We start from the raw sequence: 23,512 nt of genomic DNA on the forward strand, positions 1-23,512 counted from the left end.
TGCAACAAGATGATTATGCCTTACTGAGCATTCCTGAAACTGTTTACTTTTTCCCCACTGTGACATTCTATACCTTGGGGGAGCATCCTGTAACCCCATATTCCTCAGTTTTATATCATCGTGATCTTACATATATAAAGCATGCCTTGTAAGGTATCAGGGGAAAGGTTATGATCTGCTGAAAGTCATTTCTCTATCCATATATGTATATCTTTAATGCATATGAAGTTATGAGAATTGTGTTATATGGTTGTCACTAAAACATGCTGTACATTGGGGAATCAGCCAGATATTAGCTCCCCAGAGGCAACAGCAAGTAAAGTAACCAACACCTGAGCAGCATGTCAAACAAACCATCAACAGCCATTGTCCAACAAGGGAGCTACAATTCAATGACTCACCTGCATGAGGCCACACCTGGAGAAATGCTCAACCTTGCCTGGAGACTCAGCAATACCCCCCAGACATGCCTGGATTTGTGCTCCCCAAGCACATGGGACTAAAAGTATAAAACAGAACACGGTGGCCACATGCTGGGCCTTTCTCCTTCCCCCACCTTTGCTGCAAGCAACAAAGACAAAGACAAGACTCCAACAGAGGAGACTGTCCCGTAAACATGGGCCAAATCTGTATATTAAGGACAGCAATATCCAGTGGGGTGAGAAAAACTGCTTAATCTAGATGTTGCCCAGTCTAATAGGGTTGAGAGTTTAGATTGTGTGCTTATATTTTATTTTATTTTGGTAACTAACTCTGACTTTTTGCCTAGCACCTAATATCACTTAAAATCTATCTTCTGTAGTCAATAAATTTGTTTTACTGCTTATCTTTATGCTTATCTTTACCAGTGGGTTTCTATGAAGTGTGTGGCAGATCTGCTCAGGTTTTGCAAAGGCTGGTGTATATCCACTTTTCATTGATGAAGTGGTGAACCAATTAATAAATGTACACACTTGTCTTGAAGAGTGCAAGACAGTATATTCCTGGGGTACATTGCTGGGAGCTGGTGAAGGGGGATTGCTCTGGTGCCTTTCTCTGTGTGATTCATGAGTGGCTCTGGGAGCATTCATGCAATCTACTGGGTGTTGGGCTCCACATGCAGTTGTTCTGAGTGATAACAGCACCTGGAGGGGTTTGCTGCTCATCACTAGCAAGGCATTGAGAGAGATGGCTCAGGCTGGAGAGAGTTCAGGGGGCATAGCGGTCCCACGGTCCCAGGCTGCACTTTGGGGATCCTGTCACACCCATCTCTTCATTTAAATGTCTGCAGCTACAGATGGAACCAGTTACTTCACACTTCCTTAGTTAGGAAATGACCAGCCATACTTGCTCTTAGTAGGGGACTAGGAATCGTTCTTTTAAAAGATGCAAGTATGGACTTGCTAGAAGAGTTGTCCAAGACAAACTATTCCTGTTGTGCGTGTTGACTGTTCTCTTCCAACCCACCTCCCAGTATAAAATTATGTAGTGCCAAAACGTACTAGGTGATTTACAGTCCAGTAGGGTAAGACAACAAGTGTTCTGGACCCAAAAGGGTACAATCTGATGGCCAAATTCCACCCTGCTTACACCACCCATGCAGTCTCATTGAATTAAGGGTTGGATAATTAGGCAGGGGCATTCCTGTAGGGCCCTGACAGCAAGGATCAAAGATCAAACTTGATGCAGTAGAAAGGAGGGAGGTGGTACAAGGATTCAAGCAGGACTGATGTAATCACTCCAGCTCATGTGATTTCTTGGCAGTCCCATGTGAGGCCCAGATTTCAGTGGGCATCAAGATTGAACTGCCCCTAGTTGTGGATGAAAAATATACAAGCATTCTGAAAGAGACAACTGTCTGCTGCCCTGCTTCTACAAGGTAACGGTCAGTTTAATGAGAGCAGTGGAATGTAGAGGCAAAATGGAGTGGTCAGGATTCACCTTGGAAAGGGAGGGGACGGGCTCACAAGCACTACGTGTGAGCAGTTGGCCCCAGCCTAGCCAGCTGTGTAGTTTGTTTTTTCTTTGTAACCTTGTCTGCAAATACAAAAGCTCAGTCTTCCTTTACAATGCACATTCCAGTAGATTACAAAGGCATGTCTTCTCTTAGTAACATTATGTATATGAGGACATTGGCTCAATTTTTTTCATATGCTGTTAGATTTTTGTGCAATTTAACTAGCTTATAAAAAGCCTAATAAAAAGATTGATTCAAATACCAAGATTATGAACCTTCATCGTCTGCCATGAAAATAACCAAGATTTAATTATATTAATTTTCCTGGTTTTAGTAAATATGAGTTCAAAGCAGAACTTGAAATGTGAAACAATAATATTTCATTGGTTACTTGGCGTCCATTCCACAACAAGTCTACTTGCAGCTGAAAGAAAAACACAGGGAATAGACACTTCATAATCACATAGACTTAACAAATAAGTTGAGTTTGATATTTCAAGTTGCCCTAATAATATCTAGAAATTGCTCTGGTACCAGTTCTTATCTGGTCACTGTTTGCAAAAACTTGCTTTTTCCAGTACAAATCTAAGCATTTTATAGCTTTCCTTCTGCTGCATGTAATTCCCATTAATAGGAATTACAAGTACACACTAAGATCTGTCAAAAGGAAATTACAGGTCTAAAGTCCCCAAATTCTCCTTTAACTGATCATTAACATGAAGCTTTACTTCATGCACAATAGTGATATCCATTGTTGTGAAGTGTCAGCAGGGAAAATGTTATGAATAGTTTCAGGGCTTGATTCTCCACTGCCATACCCCTTGTGCAGAATGGCTGTAAAATGCTACCATTTTGATTCAGAAATGTTACATGACCATACAAAGGGCAAGGCAATGGGGGAATCAGGCCCTAGTCTATATATATTCAGCCAACATTCAGTTAGCCAAATTTTTAAAAAGAAGGTTCAAATACAGCTAGACTCCAGTGAGTACAGAGACTATGGAAACTTGTTTTGCCTTTTGCAAAGGTGAGAGCAGAGATGGCTTGAAGCGTTATGATTTCCAAAGAGACACAGTCTGTTTGGGTGCTGGAAATGTGGGGCAGTGTGCCCAGAAGAGCCATTTGCTACGTGCTCCTCACAGTGCCGCCACCCAGGCACTCTGAGTGGTTCGGGTCATGGCCCCAAGCAGACATGCTCATTCTGTGCCTGATTCCCCAATGCCTTGCATAATCATTTGCATCTGTGCTAGTGAGTGTGAAATGCTGCTATTCTGATCTGATGCATTTCACACCCACTTTGCATAGATGTTAATGATTACACAAAGCGCAAGACATGATAGAACGAGGCCCGCAGGATCCACTATACTGTTGCCGGCACCACTAGCCAGCCTGCTCACCACACCACTTGTGCATCCCAACAAAAGGTGTTTGCCCCCAACATGGTTGAACACGGGACTAGAGAATTGAGATCCCTATGCCCTCCCCACACACTACTGCAGCTGAACAGTTAAGCACTTGCCTTTCCCAGCTTGCTTTGATCCCAACAAGAGCAAACCTTGCTAACAGGATGGGTTGCTTCAGATGAACTGCCAGCCTGTTGCAGAAACATTATTTAGCTCTTCATATACATTTAAGGGCCTGAACTTGCAACCCTTATATTGAATAGCCCTCCTCATGCAAGTGGTCCCATTGAATTAAAAGGGACTGCGCATGTGAGTAAGGGCTGCAACAACACTTCTTGTTTTAGGGCCTGTTAACTGACAGTTAACTGCATCCCTCCAAAAGGCCAAGGAATCTTCTGCCTAGCACACAGACTTTGCTCTTTTTGAGTGGAGAACTGTGTCATATGCATGATTTGTAGTACATTACTTAAGGGAATAACGTGTAATGCAGCATTTTCTTACAAGAAACATGTCTTACCAAACAGAAAAGACAAGATGGAACAATTACCATATAACTGCAACCTTTAAAGAATGTTTATAAAACTCACAGGATCTCTCCTTTCACAACAAAAGTGAGCTGACAAAACATTTGATGTTTAAACTTGTCAGCAAATATATGATAAATAGTTAAAGCTTCAAATGTAGGTATTACTTGTACATAGTCACCAGTTGTACCAATGATCACAGTTTACCTTTACACCCAGTGCCTCTCCTGAAATGACGGACACAGTCACACCATTCTTGGAGGGTTTGGGGAAGTCTTTGTTTTTCAGTTCTTGGTATTGTGGTTCCACCATTTTCTCTGAACTTCTCAAATTGACCCAGAGTTGCAGAGCATGTGCTGGTTCCTCTCAGCAGAGCATCTCTGCATGAAGAATACCCCGCCCGGCTGTCACCCACTAGAAAGATGATATAGAAGGAACAGAATACACAACACAGACATTAAATTTTAGAAAATGGAGAAGAGAAAACACACTTGAATTTCATTAACTTGGACAAGTTAATATGACCAAAGCTTTTGTCTGGTTAGAAGACAGATTAGATAAACAATAATCTTTCCTAACGTTTAGTTTATCTATTGATTTCAAATGTTGAAGTGCTGCACTGAAACAATATAATTTATTGTTAATCTACTTTAGCAGAGATTTTAAATAGAAAAATATGAAGTTTCCCATGGTAACATGGCATGCTGGGAATTTATCTAACCATATGACAACAGAGTGCAATATAGTGGCTGAGTTGAAAAGCAGCCAGTTTCAACTTCTCTTATAACAGAAAGAGGGGTAGTGTTCCTCAGCTGTAGGTTCTTCACAAATTCAAATGAAAAGGAACAAGTAGTCATTGTTTAGGATTAAGATGTCAATGATTCCTTTCTGCCCACTTTCCCACACCTGTAAATCTCCTGGGTTCAATCTACCAGCATGTCCACAAAAATCTTCATAGAATCATAGAATAACAGAGTTGGAAGGGACCTCTGGAGGCCATTCAGCATTCCTCTTTTTGGTCTCAATTCCAACACAAAGGGAAACTGCAGAAGAAACTAATCAAGGCTCTATCTTCTGCATACCAGTGTTTTTGCTGTGATGGCAATAAGGAAAAAGTAAAACTAACTAAGTTTATCATCACTGCAGAGAAAGCACCCTGGAGTGGGGACACCCTAGGCCAGAGGTGGGCAAAATACGGCCCCTGGGCCACATCCGACCCGCATGACCCTCCTCCCCTGAGCTCCTGGCCCAGGAGGCTAGCCTGTCAGGCCACATCTGTAGGTTTCTCCTTGGAGTATCATAGTTTCAACTTCCTTTAAAAACAATGAGAATGGGGCCCATCTCTATTAGAGACAGCCTCAAGTCTACATGCCAGGACCGTAGGAAAATGGCAGCCATCTTCCTTGGTTTCAGCCCCATTGGAGAAGATGAACATTTTGAATGAGGAAAAATTCATAAGCTGGAAGGCAGAAATACAGAGATCAGGTGACATTTAAAACCTCCAAATATCACAAGACTGTAGGCAACAGTAGATTCAGAGGTGGATTAAGCAGGGCAAGTCATTGGAGTTGATACAGATAAGTGTCCTCATGTCAAGGCTGAACTTTGCTCGCAGAACATAGCCAAAGATCTGGGTTTTATTTATGCAGGAATCAGAGGATGGAGGAAAGGGATAGAGACTTTTGCCATAAGAAGGAAGTCTCGTCCACAGGCAAACAGCAGGTATTACTGACACCTGGTCAAAAAGCATCCTGAGCTGTGCAGCTATGGATCTGTTAATATTTTAGAGAACGACTAAGTTTTTGTACAGTGTGAGTTTGCTTCAAATTCCTGAAAAATCTCATTTTTAAAGAGAACAAATTCATTGTTAGACATTGTACCCACACTAATCTTCCTCCTCATCTCATGTACCCTCTCTGCCTTTCTTCAAACAACCTAAAACCTAACAACTTCTGAAATTTATCCTGCATATATTACAAGTTTCTGAAGCGCCTATTTCAATTACAGAGACATTGCTAACATGTCTAAGTCTCTAGAGCTAAGTCCTTGTGGTTTATGATGTTTGTACTATACTATGCATCCACTGAATTACAGCCTTCTCGGAAGTTTTATGCACTGCTTTACGTTCAGTATGAGAAGTGTTCATCTTGTACTCAAGAATTGCATAGTAAGAACCAAGGTGTTTTTTTTTTCCAATTTACAGCTATTCTTCCAATTAAAAAAGATTTTCCTGACTTTCAGTGGTTTTCCCCCTCCATTTTAAAAAGACATTGTCAAATGCTGTAACAGTACATTTTTACTCTGTTTTAATGCCATATTAGAAGTTTTAGTTCAACTGTTCTCTGCTCGTTTTTCACCTTTTCGTTTACTAAACGTTGATTGCTGTCCTTCAGCTCCACTTCAGGAGGATTATTTCCTCAGAACTTTTTAGTTAAGGTGAGCTCCCTCTGGTGCCTGGCTGGCTTACTCATACACCAAAACCTGCATCATCATGCATTAGCTATTTCTTTCAAGACATAAGGAAAGCTAATTTTTAAATCAAAGGGCCGGTTCATTACTACATTACTCTAATTTGATATTGACGTAAACTCCATGGAAGTCGGTACAGTTACAACAGCATGACATTGGTATTGAATCAGGCTATTTAGACTCTGATGGACAACATTTTGATGTGTGCAGACCACATATGGTATTACAAACTATATTTTACCCTTTTATTCTGTTACAGTATAGATGGTATAGGGTATGCTACTTTGAGACTTCCATTACAAACCTTCTGTTTGTGTAAGCTCTTAACTTTCTCCAAAGGTATTTTTGGCTTAGCTAAAGTTTTCCTAGGCCGGCTATCAGCCCTGAAGTTCAAGGGGAAACCTGTTCAAATATTTCTGAGTTATGCAAGGGTGAAATACACATATGCTTTTTCTTCCATAAAAAGGGTTGACTGTGCAGTAGAATCACCTCTTCAAAGGCAGTTTCAGGGAGCAGCCATCAGTAGCAGAGATGCCATACGCTAAGGAGTGGAGCTACCAGGGATGGTACAGAGGCACAGAGCTTCTGTGCCTCCAGATGATTCCTGGGGTTTGTGGCCTAAAAGAAAAAGGCCACTTGTTTTGTATCTGCACAAAATATTGGCAGCTATATAGAGACCCCAGCACAAACTTTTGGGCTCCATCTCTCTTTCAGCAGAAGGCTCATGGCGATGGAGTTAATAAACAATTCCTGTAAATTATTACCTCACCGATCCTCCCCAAAATCCTAATGTTGGCTTTATGCATAGTGGCCTGGTGAGAGTGGCCAAAAGCTAGTCACATCTGAGAGGGTGGGCAGGGGAGTGTGAGAGATGTTTTGCAGTCCCTCCCCCACCCCCAAGAGTGTTACCGCAGCTGGGTTTTAGGCAACTTTGACCGTAAAATTTGAGCTGCCGGGTCTAACTATGATTAATTTAAACAAGGTCTTTGCACTGGTTGATGGAGTTCATGGGAAACCCATGATTTAAAAAAATCAGTCTAAACTGGATTAAAAGTAGTTGCTTTAAACTTCATCTACTCTCTTCTTGAAAAGAGAATGGAAACAGCACCAAGCCCTAGCCCAAGGAAAGTGTCAAATAAAGATGGCTTCAATTTTTCTTCTTGCACTAGTATTTATTTTTAATAGTAGCATTACTGCAATGCATACAATCTCACAAGAGGCTTACCAGCTTGAAACAGTCAAATAATTTTTACATGCAAATTCTATCTGACAATAGTCAAATTTAACACAAATGGGATAAGAATGTCTGCAGTAATTCAGACATTCAGCACGCTGCCCACAATAGCATTTGTAATCTTCGTTTTCACTTTGAGACTCTGCCAGATGGAAGGGGAAAAAAACCACTTAATAGTAAGTAACCAAAGAATGAAGAGCCCCTTTTGCCAACAGCACATAACAGCATGAGGCCATGTCAACAAAAAACATTGAGACTTTTAAGCTTGTTTGAAACAAAACACTTATCAGAGGAATGGAGTGGAAGGAAAAAAGTCACATTCTTGAAGTCCAAGACATATGCACATTTCAACACTCATGGCAAAAAGACATAACCGAGATGAAGTTACTTAGTTGGTTTATTTTTGATTTGTGAAACTCCAACAAAGTTGCATAGCACTAGTACCCCTCAGACATAATTACTGTCCTTCAAAACAGTTGTAGACTATCATGTGGTTAAAGGTTTGGCATGACTATGTAAGCTTTTAACTATCGGAGAAACCTTTTCTAGAACAGATATTTGTGACAGTAAAATGAATACCCATAAATATTAATAACCATTAATACCACCAAGAGTCAGCTCTCGTAAATTACAACAATCAGAAGGGTTGCAAAATATGACAAAAGTCGAGTCAGAAAAAAAACCAGAATAAATTAGGAGCCATTCCCACAACTCTCAATACCCAACTTTTAATTCCCAAAATACCGCTGATGGAAACAAAAAATATAAAGATGTACTCAGATTTTTGGGCCAAGTTCATCACTATTTCACTTGGAAGGACTGTGGTACAATCTCTGTTACTATGTGTTATGAGATAAATTAACTGTTATCGCATAGAAAACTGCTTAGTCACAACAGACAGTGATTCACCTCACTTAGCAAAAGCCCCTTTCATGGAGCAACATCCTTCTCAAATCCCTGCCCAATCTCCCATTATTTGGTTCACAAAGCTTCTCCTTTTGTTGACCATCTGGAGTGACTTGGGTGATCCACAAATTAAGGTTTCAGAACCACTGGTTAAATACATTAAGCATGCTCAGAGACTGTGGAACAGTGCATACTGTCACGTGCCAATCCCTTTCCCTGTTCTGTTTGAACTACATGAGCAGAGCAGTGGACCACTAGGATGCAGGAAGCGAGTTTCTTCAGCTTGGATTGCACCACACTGCTTCTTCTCTCTGTGCTCTGAGAAAGAGAATGGGTGAAGAGATTTCAGAGACCAGCCAGAATTGACCATGCCATGTGCTCTGAGGGTCTAAGCCCTGGAATTCAGGGGCCCTGAAAGCAGGGGGCAGCTGATGAACACTCCGGTCAGACTATGAACTCTTTACTTAAAAAAATAAAAGGGGTGAAACATCCAAATCATAGTTTGAAGGTCAGCTTCTTGTTAGGTCTATAATTATCCTAAACTTGTTTGTTAAAATGATAATCTAACTAAGGGCTAATCTACACTACACCAATGCAGCTGCGCCACTGTAGCGCATCTGGTGAAGACGCTCTATGCCAACAGGAGAGCGCTCGCCCATTGGCATTATTACTCCACCTCAATGAGAGGTGGAAATTATGTCAGCAGGAGAGCATCATAGTGAACTGTGGACACCGCTTTAAGTTGATGTAACTTGTGTCGCTCAAGGGAGTAGCTTTTTTCATACCCTTGAGCGATGTAAGTTACATTGACTTAAGCAGTAGTGTAGACAGGCCTTCAGTCTACCACAAATAGGATTTATTATATTTGGCTGATCTCCATTTATTCTGTATTTAGTTTAATTAAAGTGATAGTCAAAAAGTTTTTCTTAATATCTAACTCAAATCTCCCTTGCTGCAGATAAAGCCAATTACTTCTTGTCCCACCTTTGATGGACATGAAGAAAAATTGTTCACCATCCTCTTTTAAACAGCCCATAACATAATGAAGACTGTTAGCAAGTCCCCCCTCAGTCTTCTTTTCTCAAGACAAAACATGCCCAGTTTTTTTTTACCCCTTCCTAATAGGCCAGGTTGTCTAGCCCTTTTATCGTTTTGTTGCTGTGCTCTGAATTCTCGCTGTTTTGTCCACACCTTTTTAAAGTGTGGTGCCCAGAAGTGGACAAAGTACTCCAGCTGAGGCCTTTCATACGACACTCCTGTGAATACACTCGACAACGTTATTAGCCTTTTTTCGCAACTGCATCACATTGTTGATTCATATTCAGTCTCTGAACCACTATAACCCACAGACCCTTTCCAGCACTACTACCACCTGGTCCCTATTTTGTAACCGTGCATTTGATTTTTCATTCCTAAAGTGCAGTACTTTGTACTTATGTATATTGAATTTAAACTTTGAGTAGAGTCTTTCAACTAGTTGCACACCTACCTTATAGTAATTTCATCTAGATCACCATTCCCTAATTTGCTTATGAGAATGTTACGTGCGACTTTTTCAAAAGCCTTAATAAAATCAAGATTTATCACATCTACCGCTTCTCCCCTATTGACCAAACCAGTAACTTTGTCACCTTCTAATGAAAACCAATATATAAGGCCTAGTTATTACTGTGTACAATAGAGAAAAAACCTCAAGAAACCTCTTAAGAAGATGTTCACATGAAAACATACATAACTGCTTCACTGAACCAAACGTAATGTACCTTAGTCCCAATTCACAAACAAAATCAGAATCCAAATAATCCAGCCAGTAAGATGTCAGGGTTTGGGGTTTCAAAAAAACTCAAACAGTGATGTGCAGAACTCAAAGGTTTCAGTTTGCAGAAGATTCTGCAAGCATTATTGTTTCTGTTTTGTATGTGTCTGCAACCCAATGAGTCTTATTGTGAGTTTGAATCAAGTTGCAGAGTTGCATCCTAAATTGGCAGCACAGCCCATGGAAACTGAAGCCCATATATTACACAAACACATAGAGGGAATCTGGGTGTGAGACAAAATCATGAAACCATCAACACCAACATATGTCTGTCAATAAACAAGAGGAATAAGTTTATCTACTTTTCTTAAGACATTTACAATACTCCACTAAGTATCTGGCAGCCTTGTACAGAAAGGATATTGAGATGTTCCGGAGGCAATCAACAAGCATGATAATAAGGCTAGATTATTAACTTGAGTGGAGAGGCTGGAAAAACTCAGATACTATATACTAAAAGTTAAGCTTTTAAAGTACTCATTGTGGACGTTCATAGACTAACACAGCAAAAACTAAGCACTAAGTTAACAAAACATTAAGCGTGAGCTGGACAATTACTGCAATTTGCAGGAGAATAATATGAGTTCCTTAAATGATACCTTATTGGCTCTTACTCTCTGGGGCATGAATTGTGCCTGCCTCTATGTTTGCACAGCACTTCGCACAAAGGAGCCCATAGCCTGCTTTGGGTGCTATCATAACAAAAATCGTAGTAATAATAATTTTGACAATGTATAAAGGGAATACCAAGCCCAAAACTATACTTATTAAACAGAAAACACACTCAAGTGTTTATAATTAATTTTTGATTTAACAAATTTTACCATTTAATATGCTGGGAGGCAAAAAGGTGGGATAAGGCTATCTTTGTCCTCCCCACCCCCCGTCTCTCCAGGAGCAGAAAATGCTGCTAACGCGTATCCAGGACCTGGCCCCACACATTTTCTGAGAACATTTTTTCCCACGGTGTATGTGGCTCTGTAAGTGAGCTTTGTTTTCTGTTAACTGCACCTTTAAGTATGTGTTGGTCTGCTGCCATGTTGAATGTCAAGAAGTTAGAGGACACACGCTGCTTTTTCCTAGAGACTTGTTTCTTTCCTTGTTCTTCTTTTATTTTTATACTAGGAGATTTCAGATTGAAAATTGTGATATGTGATTATGCAAGTCTCTTTGCTACAACTCTCAGAATTCCTCACTGACAGGTCAGCCACAAACATGGCAGCCTCACATTCCAAAATACCCCTAGGGCAAAGAGTTTCTTAGCCCAAGATATAGGTACTGAGGCAACAGGCTGTACCCTCCTGAGGATGAAGATATATTGAAGTGTTCTCTCTCTTTTCTTGCACTGAATATGAAGTCCTCTGTTCGTATAGGCTTCTACCATCTGAGCAGCCATACACCAACAAACTTAGCTATCTCACCTTCTAACCCCCTCCTTATCCTGACAAGCTTGTTGTGTTGAGTTCTCTTGACAACTTTGGTTGAGTTCTCTTGACAACAATAAATCAGAATGCAGGGGCAAAATAAAAACATTTCAATATATTCAGCATGACAGTACAGTAATAGGCATATCCCGGGGGAAAAAAAAATCCTCTGGCCTAGACATTTTTTAAACCAAAGGCCCTAGTCTCCCATCACAGGAGAAATTTATTCTTTCACCAAAGAATCAAACACTTGGATATAGTTCTCACCTCACAATATCAAGCACCCTCAACCTATTAAGTGGTTGTACTGCCTCTCTTTACTCCAACTGGAGCAGGCAATTGTCTTTCAGCAACAGTGAGAACATCTGATAGTGAGGTAGCTGAGTAGAGCTGGACGATACATGATTTTCCCATCCCATGACTGTTTTTGAGAATTCAAAAATTTTTCCCATCCCAAATGGGGACGGAAGTCATAAAGTTTTCCAATTTGCGTCAATCCAAATGTTCCACTGTGATTCTGACATTTTTTAACCTTTGTCAATCACAGTTAGCTTAAATTTCAAAATAAAAAGCTACTTCAAAACTGAAAATCAGAATTCTTCATTTCTAAAATATTAAACTTTTGCCAATTTTGAAAAAAATTTCCCCAGATGCTTTTCGAGTCAGGAGAATCATCAAATCTGACCCTGTTTTGTGAACAGTTTCCATTTTAATCAATCAGTATTTTTTTTATGAAAACCATTTTATTGAAAAATTCCCAACCAGCTCTATAGCAGAGCTGAAAGCAAGTGCTTCCAAACCTCACTTTTCTCTGTAATGATTCTAAACTGACCGTAGTTATAACAGATACCACAATTTGAAACACTATCATTGACATTATTTCAACAGCCAAAGTCTGTATTCATTTCCTTGAGTTTCTCTCTGCAATTTTAAATCAACTTATACTTTTGGAATCTATTTACAAGCACAGTTATTTGGAGGCGGCGGGTGACCAGTTCTGACAATCATTTTTATTATATTTAAGTGAACATTTTAAAGTTATAAATACTATTTGTCCTTTGCATTTCAAGTTACAGGTTCATACCTTGTTCTACTAGAGTGAAATAGTAGTTTGCATGAAAAAAATTTGTCTTATTGTTATATTGACCTTACAGTGATATATTTATGTTCATAAACTTTATCATGGTGTGAGGATATCAGTACTATACTATAATGTTTCCTTTAAAGTTTAACCCACTTTTTTATGTATTATTATAAAATGGGAAATAAAATAAGCAATAGCTAACCATTATAATTAAATTTAGAAGAATAACTGCTGCATTAAGCCAGTGGAGTAAATAAATACTTTATCCCAAGTATGTCACATACAAGGACACTCAAACTCAGATTTTTCTTGTTCTTTCATCTTTCCAAGATACGGCATTAGCGGAGTCAGAAGGCAGATACTTGTCTAATGGATACTGGCTCAGGTCCTTGGTGTTATAAAGTCAATGGAATGCCCTTTGGTTTCAATAGCCAGTGGATCATACCATTAAAGCATAAATTAAGACACTTTACTTAAACAGGAATTTTTATGAGTACGTTCCACCCACCAGTAAATACTCACAAAATAAATGCTTACTTCATTCAGCATGCTGATTTTTAGTGCTGCCACACAATGCCATCTGCCGGTTCTCATGAGAAATAAAGGTTGATGGACTCAGCCCACTGACACTATGTTACCTGTACATATTAAATCTTCCAGCTGTAAGTTCATGATTGTTATAAACAACGAGTCGCACGACAGTTGGAGTTCTACTTGAAGACTCACCTCTTTAAGCCAACAGAATACTTGAGAATCTCTCAGTTTTTATTTTAAAAAATGCTAGCACTCAAGCTTAAGGAGAAAAGCTTGTAAGTGGGACCTGAGTGCACCCTAAAGGTGCAAAAACCAGAAGACAAAAGGAGACCTCAAAAATTCATCTTTAAAATATAATGATTCTTTCGGGCCTGACTCATGATTTTTGAATACTTGGGATTGGCCATATTGTTTATGGTTAGTTCCTATCCTGTGCATAAATTATCATTGCTTATGGAATATTCACTTCTTTGCATTGGGTTAAAGCCAATATATTTTTATGTCTTCCTTAAAAAAAGAAGGCACCCTGAATCTTATAGTGATCAAAAGCAAACTGAAGATGGCCACTCTTCACCCTCCACTCTTGAGTTTTACCCCAGTGGCTCAGGGCATACCATTATATACAGTCCACTAATGGTTCAATTCACCTGTATGCGGAGGGCCTTCACCATCCTATGCACCATTTAAAATCCCATTTAAACCTTCTTGGATGTCTGGCTGGTGGCTCTTGCCCACATGCTCAGGATCAAACTGATCACCATATTTGGGGTTGGGACGGAATTTCCCCCAGGTCAGGCTGGCAGAGAACCCAGCAGATTTCCGCCTTCCTCTGCAACACGGGGCTTGGGTCACTTGCAGGTTTAAAGTAGTGTAAATGCTGAATTCTCTGTAACTTGAAGTCTTTAAACCACGATTTGAGGACTTCAGTAACTCAGCCAGAGGTTAGGGGTCTATTACAGGAATGGGTGAGTGAGGTTCTGTGGCCTGCTCAGATTCATAAGGTTCAATTTCCCTTTTCAAAAGCTGTGTTGACTCTTCCCCAACATATCCTGTTCTTCTGTGTGTCTGATAAGTCTGTTCTTTACTCCACTTTCAACCAGTTTACCTGGTACTGAAGTTAGGCTTACCAGCCTGTAATTGCCAGGATCCCCTATGGAGCCTTTTTTAAAAATTGGCATTGCATTAGCAATCCACCAGTCATCTGGTACAGAGGCTGATTTAAGCAATAGGTTACATACCACAGCTCTGCAATTTCATATTTGAATTCCTTCAGAACTCTTGGGTGAATACCATCTGGTCAAAGACTAGTTTTAAATAAATTAAGTATCATGCACACTTTAATATTATATGCACTTTAATATTTGTATTTTATAATCTTGAAGCTTTGCCAAGAATCACTCTCTTTACTTGATTCAGCAAGTTTATTATTGTGCAAAAACATGAAAAACGTGTTGTCTAGGTTTTTGTCCAACAAAAGAAAGCTTTACTTGTTTTTATATGCCGCATGCAAAACCTTCTGGCACTGGGTAGCCTGAATGCTAGTTAGTCTGAGGAGGGGAAAAGAAGCACGGTTTAAAAAAAATTTACATTATACAGTGAGCTTAAAATGACACATCTATTGTATGTTTTGTGCTTGCTCTTATGTATAATGTCAATATTTCTAACAGTCAGCAATATAGAAAGAATACATAATGAGTCCAACTAGTTCATTTTCATTGGAAATGTATGCCAATGAGCTTAAAAAAGTCAAGTTCTAAGTGGAATCCATGGATTTCTCAATCACTTTTGCACAAGTACGCCACACAATTAACCAGCTTATTAATCATTATTGAAGATTCTGAATCTAGGATGAATTTTGGTATGGCAAATGGTGATAGTCTTTAAATATTAATGTGAGTTGCATTGCTAACTCCCTGCACACCACAACGCAAAAGTGCATCACTCTGCATTTGCTCCCATTTCCATGTTAATTGATCTTGTATTCCTGAGATACTGAGGTCCTCCCTCACCCTGAGTAGTGTTTTGTTCCAAAAGTAGTCTAATTGACTTCAATGGGATTGCTCATGCTGTAAAACACTATTCAATGCAACTAGGGTATTTCAAGCTGGCCCTGAAGGTTTTTTGTAACCTCCATGGCTATTTTGTTTGATACTCAGTGCTAAATTTCTCCCCATAGACAATGGATCCCCTTTTCTTTAAAATGCAGAAAAAATACTGTAACTCCAAAAACACTTTGTTAAAATGCTAGTATTTTGAGTCACCACAACCTTACTTCTCAAATGCAAATGTAATATTGTACATGCAGTTTGCATGGGTAAACTAGACCTAAGTCTTACTAGCAAACACTACGAGGGTTTTAATGAAAGAGAGTTTTAATGAAGAACTCTGTCCAGGAGAGATTCTATATGCTGGACCTACCTAGCATGGAGAAATTTTCCCTTCAAAATGAATTACCATCATCCACATCCATACATACAAACTCACAGTGCAGTTGGGACACGATAGCTTTCCGTTTTAGGAAGAGGACTCTGAAGTCCCAGTTTTAGGAGTCTCTCAGTAGAAGACCTTCAGCTGTGGAATTCACTTCCTCTTACTGGAGAGTACAGCTTGCTGCCCTTCAAGGATGAGGGTGATACATCTGTTTAATTAGCGTTGGTTTTAGAGTACTGTGATGAGATGGGTGCTAGCCAATGAATTTTGCCATTACACTGTCATAAGAAAGCATGTTTTTGGCCACCCAGTAGGGATTGTAGTGTTCTTATCACGCTATTCAAGATGTCCAGATCCTATGGTGACAGATGACATGTAAATACCTGCAAAATAATAGTTTGCAAAGGGGTAGCTATGGGTGGGCTGGGTATTGTTTCAAGTATAGCCAGCATCTCAAGTAAGACCAACTGTTACTGTCTACCTACAAACTCCAAAGGTCCAAACTAGATGTAGCTTGAGGAAAGATGCATTCAGTTTCTGTGTGGTTTTAGTACAGCATAAAAAGGAGATGATGTTAGGAAATAGAGAAGTAATGTTAGAGGTTTAACTGGAAATTAAAATTAGATGCTGCAATAAAATACTGTTGATTAATATATGCCAAAGTGTATGAGAGACAGAGATTTTATCAAGCAGAAACCTGCATCATAAACCTCACCACCTTTCACTGTAAGTGCAACGTGCCCTTCTTTGATCTGCCTTCTCTAACTTAAACACACAGTGGCATGCACATTTAAAAAACAAACACACACAAATATAACCCTACCAAAACAAACAAGACATGTAATTCTCCTCCTGGGGAGAGGAGGAGAGAAGAAATTACTAGTAACAGATATTAGTCATGTCACTTCATGCACTACTGGAAGGTACTCAGATACTAAAATGATGAGGGCAGTATAAGAACCTATAATGAATAGATAGGTATGAACAGATTACTCCTAAAGGCATTCTGTGCCAAAAAATTAAAAATTCTGCACACAATATTTTAAAATTCTGCAAGATTCATTTGTCAATAAGTAAATGCAGAGGCTCCATCATGGCAATGGGGAGCACAGGCCACTGGCTGCACAAAAGTGGGAGATCACCCTGCAGCCCTCCCACCCCCGGGACACGGACTCAACAGTGAGGCTGCACCCAACCCTGACACAGTACAAGGCCTGGGCATGCCCAGAAAGACCCTGGGCTCTACCCCTCTGCGCCAGGTGCACCAGGTGTGGGGCAGGCAGGCTCAACCAGGCAGGATCCAAGTGTGGAGGGGCTCGGTATGGGGTGAGAGGATTCTGTGTGGAACAATCTGGATGCAGGCAGCTCAGTGGGGGGGGGCTAGGTGTGGGGGGATCTGGATGCACAGAGGCTCATTGGGAGGGTTCCAAATGCAGAGTCAATGGGACTCTGCAGGGGCTTCCAGATGAAGGTTGTTGGAGCTCAGCGGAGGGGTCTGGGCATGGGGGTCTGGATGTGGGGGCTCAGAGTAGTGCAGGGGGTGGGGCATCAGAGTGGGGGTTTGAGTGCAGGAAGCTCAGTGGGGGGTGGTCTGGGTGCAGAGGTGGGGAGTCCAAAGGCAGGGGGTCTGGGTGCAGTGGGCTCCTGATGCAGGGATTGAGGTTCAGTGGGGTGGGGTTCAGGTATGGAGGGCTAGGGGGGGTTCTGGATGTACAGGTGAGGCTTGGCAGGGGTGTCTGGGAATGGCAGGTCCAGATACATGAGGGTTGGGTGGATGGGGGAGCATCTCCCTGTACAGTGACCCCCCCCTCCTGCCACAGCTGAGGAGTGATGGGGGCAGGAAGCAGGGGAGGATGCTGAGCTTCCTGCAGCTGGGGGAGGTTTCTGGGGGTGGGTCTGACACAGCCCCAGCCACTCCTTGCAGAGAAAGAGGAAGTCCCATCCTCTCCTGCCTCCAGCCCAGCCAGGACTAGCAGCTGATCCTGGCTCAGGGTAGGAGTCACTGGCTGGGATGTCCCTGGCCCTGCTGTGATTTACCTCTGTGCCGGCTGCTCCGGGTACCTGAAATGATGTACCTGCACTGCTAGGGAGTGGTGCATAACTGCTCTTGCAGCTTCCCTGTCAGAAAATCATTTGCGGGGAAGCAAAGAAATCTGTGGGGACATGAATTCTGCTTATGCGCAGTGGCGCAAAATTCCCACAGGGATAATAGATAGCATGTTAGGAAACTGTACTGTAAAAGGGGAAAGTTATAATAAGTAAACAGCATAGAAGAGATCTTCAAGCAATGAATACTGCTGTGGTCTGGTTACAAGGCTCAGGATTACAAATCAGAGGAAGGTTTGGGAAGCTACTCTCAATTTTCTTTACTATTATGATTTTAGGAGCAAGACAGACTGATGAAGGAAGAGTGAAAAAAGTTTCTGGACGCTGAGGAGAGCTGTTTAAAAACCACACATGCATTCGTGTGCACACACACAACTGTGAATCCTAGAGCAGTTGATGTGAAGGAAATAATTGTGATGCTGGAGATGCTCTGTTGCAGTTGTGCAGGACAGCTCCTGAAGCACTGGACAAGACAACATCTAAACGATAATAATGCAGATTAGTCTCTTGGCAAAGGTAACTGTCCTGTGATATTTTTCAAGCGAACAGACAGCAGTTATCCGTTGACCCACATAGGATGATAAGTTGCCTGAAGGAAAAGTTGATCAAGAGATAGCAAGTTAGAGTCTCATCTAGAGTAAATCAGCATAGCTCCATTGTCCTAAATGGATCTGTGCTGGTTTACACCAACTGGCAATCTGACACTACATAATTCGAAAGAATTGAGAGTACTTATGCTTTTGAAATGTTAATTCCATTTAGACACTCTTGTCCAAGATAACCTCTTCTTCTATTTACTAATTGTTTGGATACAATGGTGTGCGGTTTAGTCACTGAAATCATGGATCCCTATTGGTAAATGTAGCAGACTGGTCCTGAGCTAGCTTTAAGTAACCTTCAGCTGACTCCACATAGAATGGGAGCAAATTTTTCAAATAAAATTCAAAGCCTTCATAACAAAGTCCTTTCCTCCTAAGCATCTCTGCTGGGATGCAGCTTTCCAACCTTCCTCCACAGCTTGGAGGCAGGCTCAAAACAACTCAGTCCTTGCTTCCTGGACTCAAAGAAATCAGCAGGCAAGCAATGTCTTCTCCCATTACGAGGGAAGAGGCTGATTATATGCTGCCCTCCTTCCCTAAGCTGGTCCTGGTTGGCTGAGAGAGAGGGAATCCTTGTACCAACCTACACTACAAGGATTGCATAGCTTGAGATTTTCCCAGATACTGTTACTCCAGGCCCACTTCTTCTCTCCCAGCATCTGCATTGGTCCAGAATTCTTGGAACAGGATAGACTGGAATCTAAGACTTCCCTCTCTGGTCTCCAAGGACTAATATACCTCATTACAGTAAATTAAGTAACATTACTCTGAGTAAATACCACGAATCCAGACTGGAAAAAACTATGGGTAATGCCACATAGAAAGTAAATGCACCCCTCTCTAGGAAATACAAGCACATGAAAAGGCCTTGAAAAGTTCAGCTGAAAATAAAAGAGGCACACAAGTAGAACGCCAACAGCAACAGACCACCCCATGTTCCCCCAATACCTTTTAGTGAAGGAATATAAAGGTTGCATATTGGCATGCCAAATTTCAACCTAGCATTAATAATACCTGAGAAATAGGCTATGTCTATGCTTATGACAGCGTTTTGAGTACAGACATTGCACACGCAGCTAGCACATATATAAAGAGCACCGTAGACAATGAAACATGGCTTAGATGAGTAGCGTGCCCTACACACCTGAACCCCTAGGGTATATACCATACATGGCTCTCTACATGCCCAAATAGTGCCTCCCATGTCTACACTGCTATTTTTACCAGTGGCATTTCCTACTGCCAGAGCCTTTCCACACTGAAGTGAAAGGCTCCAGCAGTGGGGAAAGGCTCTGGCACCAGGGGAGGCAGCGGGGAAAGACTCTGGCAGGAGGGAGCTGGTTCAAGCAAGGAGCTGCCAGAGCCTTTCCTAGCTGTCTCCCTGCTGTCACAGCCTTTCACTGAGGCATATAGCTACACACTTGTAAGGAGGCTGAGTGGCCTCATTCCAGCACAGAGGGGGTTAACTCACCCTGTTGGGCTCAGCTAACCCCATCCCTTCCCTCTTGCAGGAAGTGTGGGGGAGGGGCAGGAAATACAAGGGCCCTGCAGCTCAGTTGGGGCCAGACCAGGGAAAGAGCCAGATGTTCTTCCCAGGGAGCTGGACCATTCACAAAACCCATGACCGGCTGCAGCAGGCGATGACTCTCCTGAGCTGGCCTGGAGACAAGGCAAGTTGCTGCCCTGGGAGACTGAGGAACCCAAAGAGAAAGCGAAGAATGAGCTGCTCAGCGAGGAGACCAGGAACCAGGCCCCAGCAGCTATGGAGCAACACAACCAGATGCTGATAGAAAACAGCCCAGGAAAACAAGACATTGGTCCTGTTGTGTTTCTGGGAAGCGAGGCAGTGGACTCACGTTTCCCTGCCAACTCAGCAACAGGATCACCCATCGCTTCAAGGACCTTGGACTGGGACCCAGTGGAGAGGCGGGGCCTGGGTCTCCCTGCCCCTTGCCCCACACTCAGGGCTGGACGAAGGCTAACCTATATTATAGAATCATAGAATATCAGGGTTGGAAGGGACCTCAGGAGGTCATCTAGTCCAAACCCCAGCTCAAAGCAGGACCAACCCCAACTAAATCATCCCAGCCAGGGCTTTGTCAAGCCTGACCTTAAAAACTTCTAAGGAAGGAGGTTCCACCACCTCCTAGGTAACCCATTCCAGTGCTTCATCACCCTCCTAGGGAAGTAGTCTTTCCTAATATCCAGCATAGACCTCCCTCCACTGCAACTTGAGACCATTAGTCCTTGTTCTATCATCTGCCACCACTGAGAACAGCCTAGCTCCATCCTCTTTGGAACTCTCTGTGATGGGTTGGGTCACAGAGACCCCCTTGGGACTGTCACCTGATGTACTGAGATTACCTCTGAGACAGTTTTCCCTTCCAGCTTGGCACTCCAGAACCCTGCCTTGTTGAGACAGACATGCTAGCCTGCTGCAACACAGACCCACGTCTGATCCATGCCCCCAGAGCTGCAGACGTTAACCAAAAACTGCTCAGCAGCTCACCTATCTCCAGCACACAGTCACCCAGTTCCCAATGGGATCCAAACCCCAAATATATCCATTTTACTCTGTATAAAGCTTATACAGGGTTGAAGGGTTAATGTTTAGCTAGTCCACCTGGAAGCAGGCGGGGCACACCCTGACTGTTTCGTAGAAGCAATGCACACATTGCTCTATCCAAGGACAAGGGCTAGATATGAACCATGAGAACTTGATTGTTTGGACAGCAATTGTGGGAGGCTTTCTTAGCCTGGGCTCAAGGCCTGAGAACCAGGATTGTAGTAGATAGGGGATGGTAACTAAGTATATGAATTAACGTCATACATTCCTTTGTGTAGCAGTGTGTAATGCTTAGGGGGAGAAATATAATAAAAGGAGAAGGTGGAAGGCGGGGGGGCAGAGCGGCCCATCTCAGCTGACCAGCCTGTTTGCTTGCATAAAGCTGTGTTCTGTCTCATCACTGAACCGCCACACAGGGTAAAGCCATTCATTGTCTGCCCTCTATAACAATGATAGAGAGATATGCACAGCTGTTTGCTCCCCCAGGTATACTCTGGGTTTATCAACAAATAAAAGTGATTTTATTAAGTTTTGTGACAGGGTCAGGCCAGATGGCTATAGGAGAGTAATAGAAGGCAGATATATTAGCCCCAGGCTAAGTAGGTCCCTTTTCCCTGGGTAAGGTAACAGGGAAGGTTCCAGAACAATCAGGAACCTTCTGGAGACAATTAAGACCGGCTGATTAGAACACCGGCAGCCAATCAAGAAGCTGCTAGAATCAATTAAGGCAGGCTAATCAGGGCACCTGGGTTTTAAAAAGGAGCTCACTTCAGTTTGTGGTGTGCGTGTGAGGAGCTAGAAGCAAGAGGCACAAGGAGCTGAGAGTGAGAACGCGGACTGTTGGAGGACTGAGGTGTTCAAGCATTATCAGACACCAGGAGGAAGGTCCCATGTTGAGGATAAAGAAGGTGTTGGGAGGAGGCCCTGGGGAAGTAGCCTAGGGAGTTGTAGCTGTCGCACAGCTGTTCCAGGAGTTACTCTAGACAGCTGCATTCCACAGGGCCCTGGGCTGGAACCCGGAGTAGAGGGCAGGCCCAGGTTCCCCCCAAATCCTCCCAACTCCTGGTCAGACACAGGATGAATCGACCTGGACTGTGAATTCAGAAAAACAGCCAAGCTAAGGGCTGCCGTGAAGCTCCAAGGTGAGCAAATCCGCCAATAAGCGCAAGACCCAGCAAGGTAGCGCAGGAACTTTGTCACAGTAATTTTAGGTGATCTTCTGATGTATGTCTTTTTAAATTTGAAGCTGCTAGTGCCACTGCAATGCCTGCAAATCGCAGATTGCTTCTCATTTAACTCCCTCTGCTCTGCACTTCACAGTAACTAACTTAGCATGAGTCAGCACAATCATCCCGTCTCCAAGCAAACGAGATGGGTGAGTCACATACTGGAGGGGGGAAGGGAGGGTGCAGCCTGGGGCAGGGCAGTGCCAGGGAGGTCCCATATGCTACAGACTGGTGGTGGGGCTTTTACGATGCTAATACCTCCGGAGTACGGCTATCTCCGCCAGCATGCACACGCCATCCCACTGGCTCATGGTCGGAGTCACAGACCCCCAGCCAAACACAGGGCTCAATGAACGCCATGACACAATCGCACAGAGACACACACAATGAAATGACACGGTCACAGATCAGTGAGAACAGCCACGTGCAGAGAGGACGCCATCCCAGGTGACGCATGTGCTGTGCGCTTTCTGGCGCTGCCCGCTGCAGAGAGGCTCCCCCGCCCGCTCGCATGCCAGCTGCAGTGATGGCTCCGCCCCCAGGGAGCGAATGGAGTGAGCTCTCCGTCTCCTCCCACCGCTCGAGAGAGGGGCGGGGCAATGAACACAGTTGCCTATTGGCTGTGGCATGGGGGAGGCAGGGGTGCGCCTTCAGGCCATCCGTGTGCCGCGTTGGATCCCTGACACGTTCCAAGAAAAGAGCAGGAGGACTTGTGGCACCTTAGAGACTAACAAATTTATTTGAGCATAAGCTTTCTTGAGCTACAGCTCACTTCATCAGATGCATACCCGTTCCAGAGTCTTAGGGGTTTCGGGAGCAGCTGGCAGGGCCCCTCGGGCTGCACACGCAGTGTGGTGCCCGCTCCCCAGGCCAGGCGGCATCACGGGCGGGTCCTGCGCAGCCCGTTCCCAGACGCACCCTCTGCAGATCTGGCACCGGGGCCGAGGCTGGGTCTGTTCCCCCACCGGAGCTGCACCGTCTGCTTTTCCGAAAGGGGGGAGAAAATGCAAAACCAGCAATAAAGCCCCACACCAAAACTAACCACAGGGAAAAGAACCAGAACCTGGCAATCAAAGCCAAACAAGCTGTCGTGCGCCGCTGTGTGCAGGCCCCCTGCATGCTAGCGTAATAAATCTTTGCTCAAAGTGTGGCTCGTAAGGCGCCATTTGAAAGCTTGTAATTTGCTGGGCACTATTGTGCTAGTAAAATATGTGTGGCAACATTGCATGGAAAGGTGCAAGGTTCCCCTGTATGA

At 42.9% G+C, this 23,512-nt stretch overlaps 1 protein-coding gene across 1 annotated transcript in view; it reads right to left on the reverse strand.

The window, feature by feature from the left end:
- Positions 1 to 13,135, reverse strand: part of PIR (pirin) — a 73,535-nt gene extending 60,400 nt beyond the window's left edge. The window contains 3 exon segments of the mRNA XM_048836884.2: positions 4,071 to 4,277; positions 4,770 to 4,813; positions 13,081 to 13,135. Of these exon segments, the coding sequence (XP_048692841.2) occupies positions 4,071 to 4,277; positions 4,770 to 4,813; positions 13,081 to 13,135 (306 nt within the window).
- Positions 13,136 to 23,512: the final 10,377 nt, after the last annotated feature.

The sequence above is a fragment of the Caretta caretta genome, chromosome 1, assembly GCF_965140235.1.
Source record: "Caretta caretta isolate rCarCar2 chromosome 1, rCarCar1.hap1, whole genome shotgun sequence".
Lineage (NCBI taxonomy): Eukaryota > Metazoa > Chordata > Testudines > Cheloniidae > Caretta > Caretta caretta.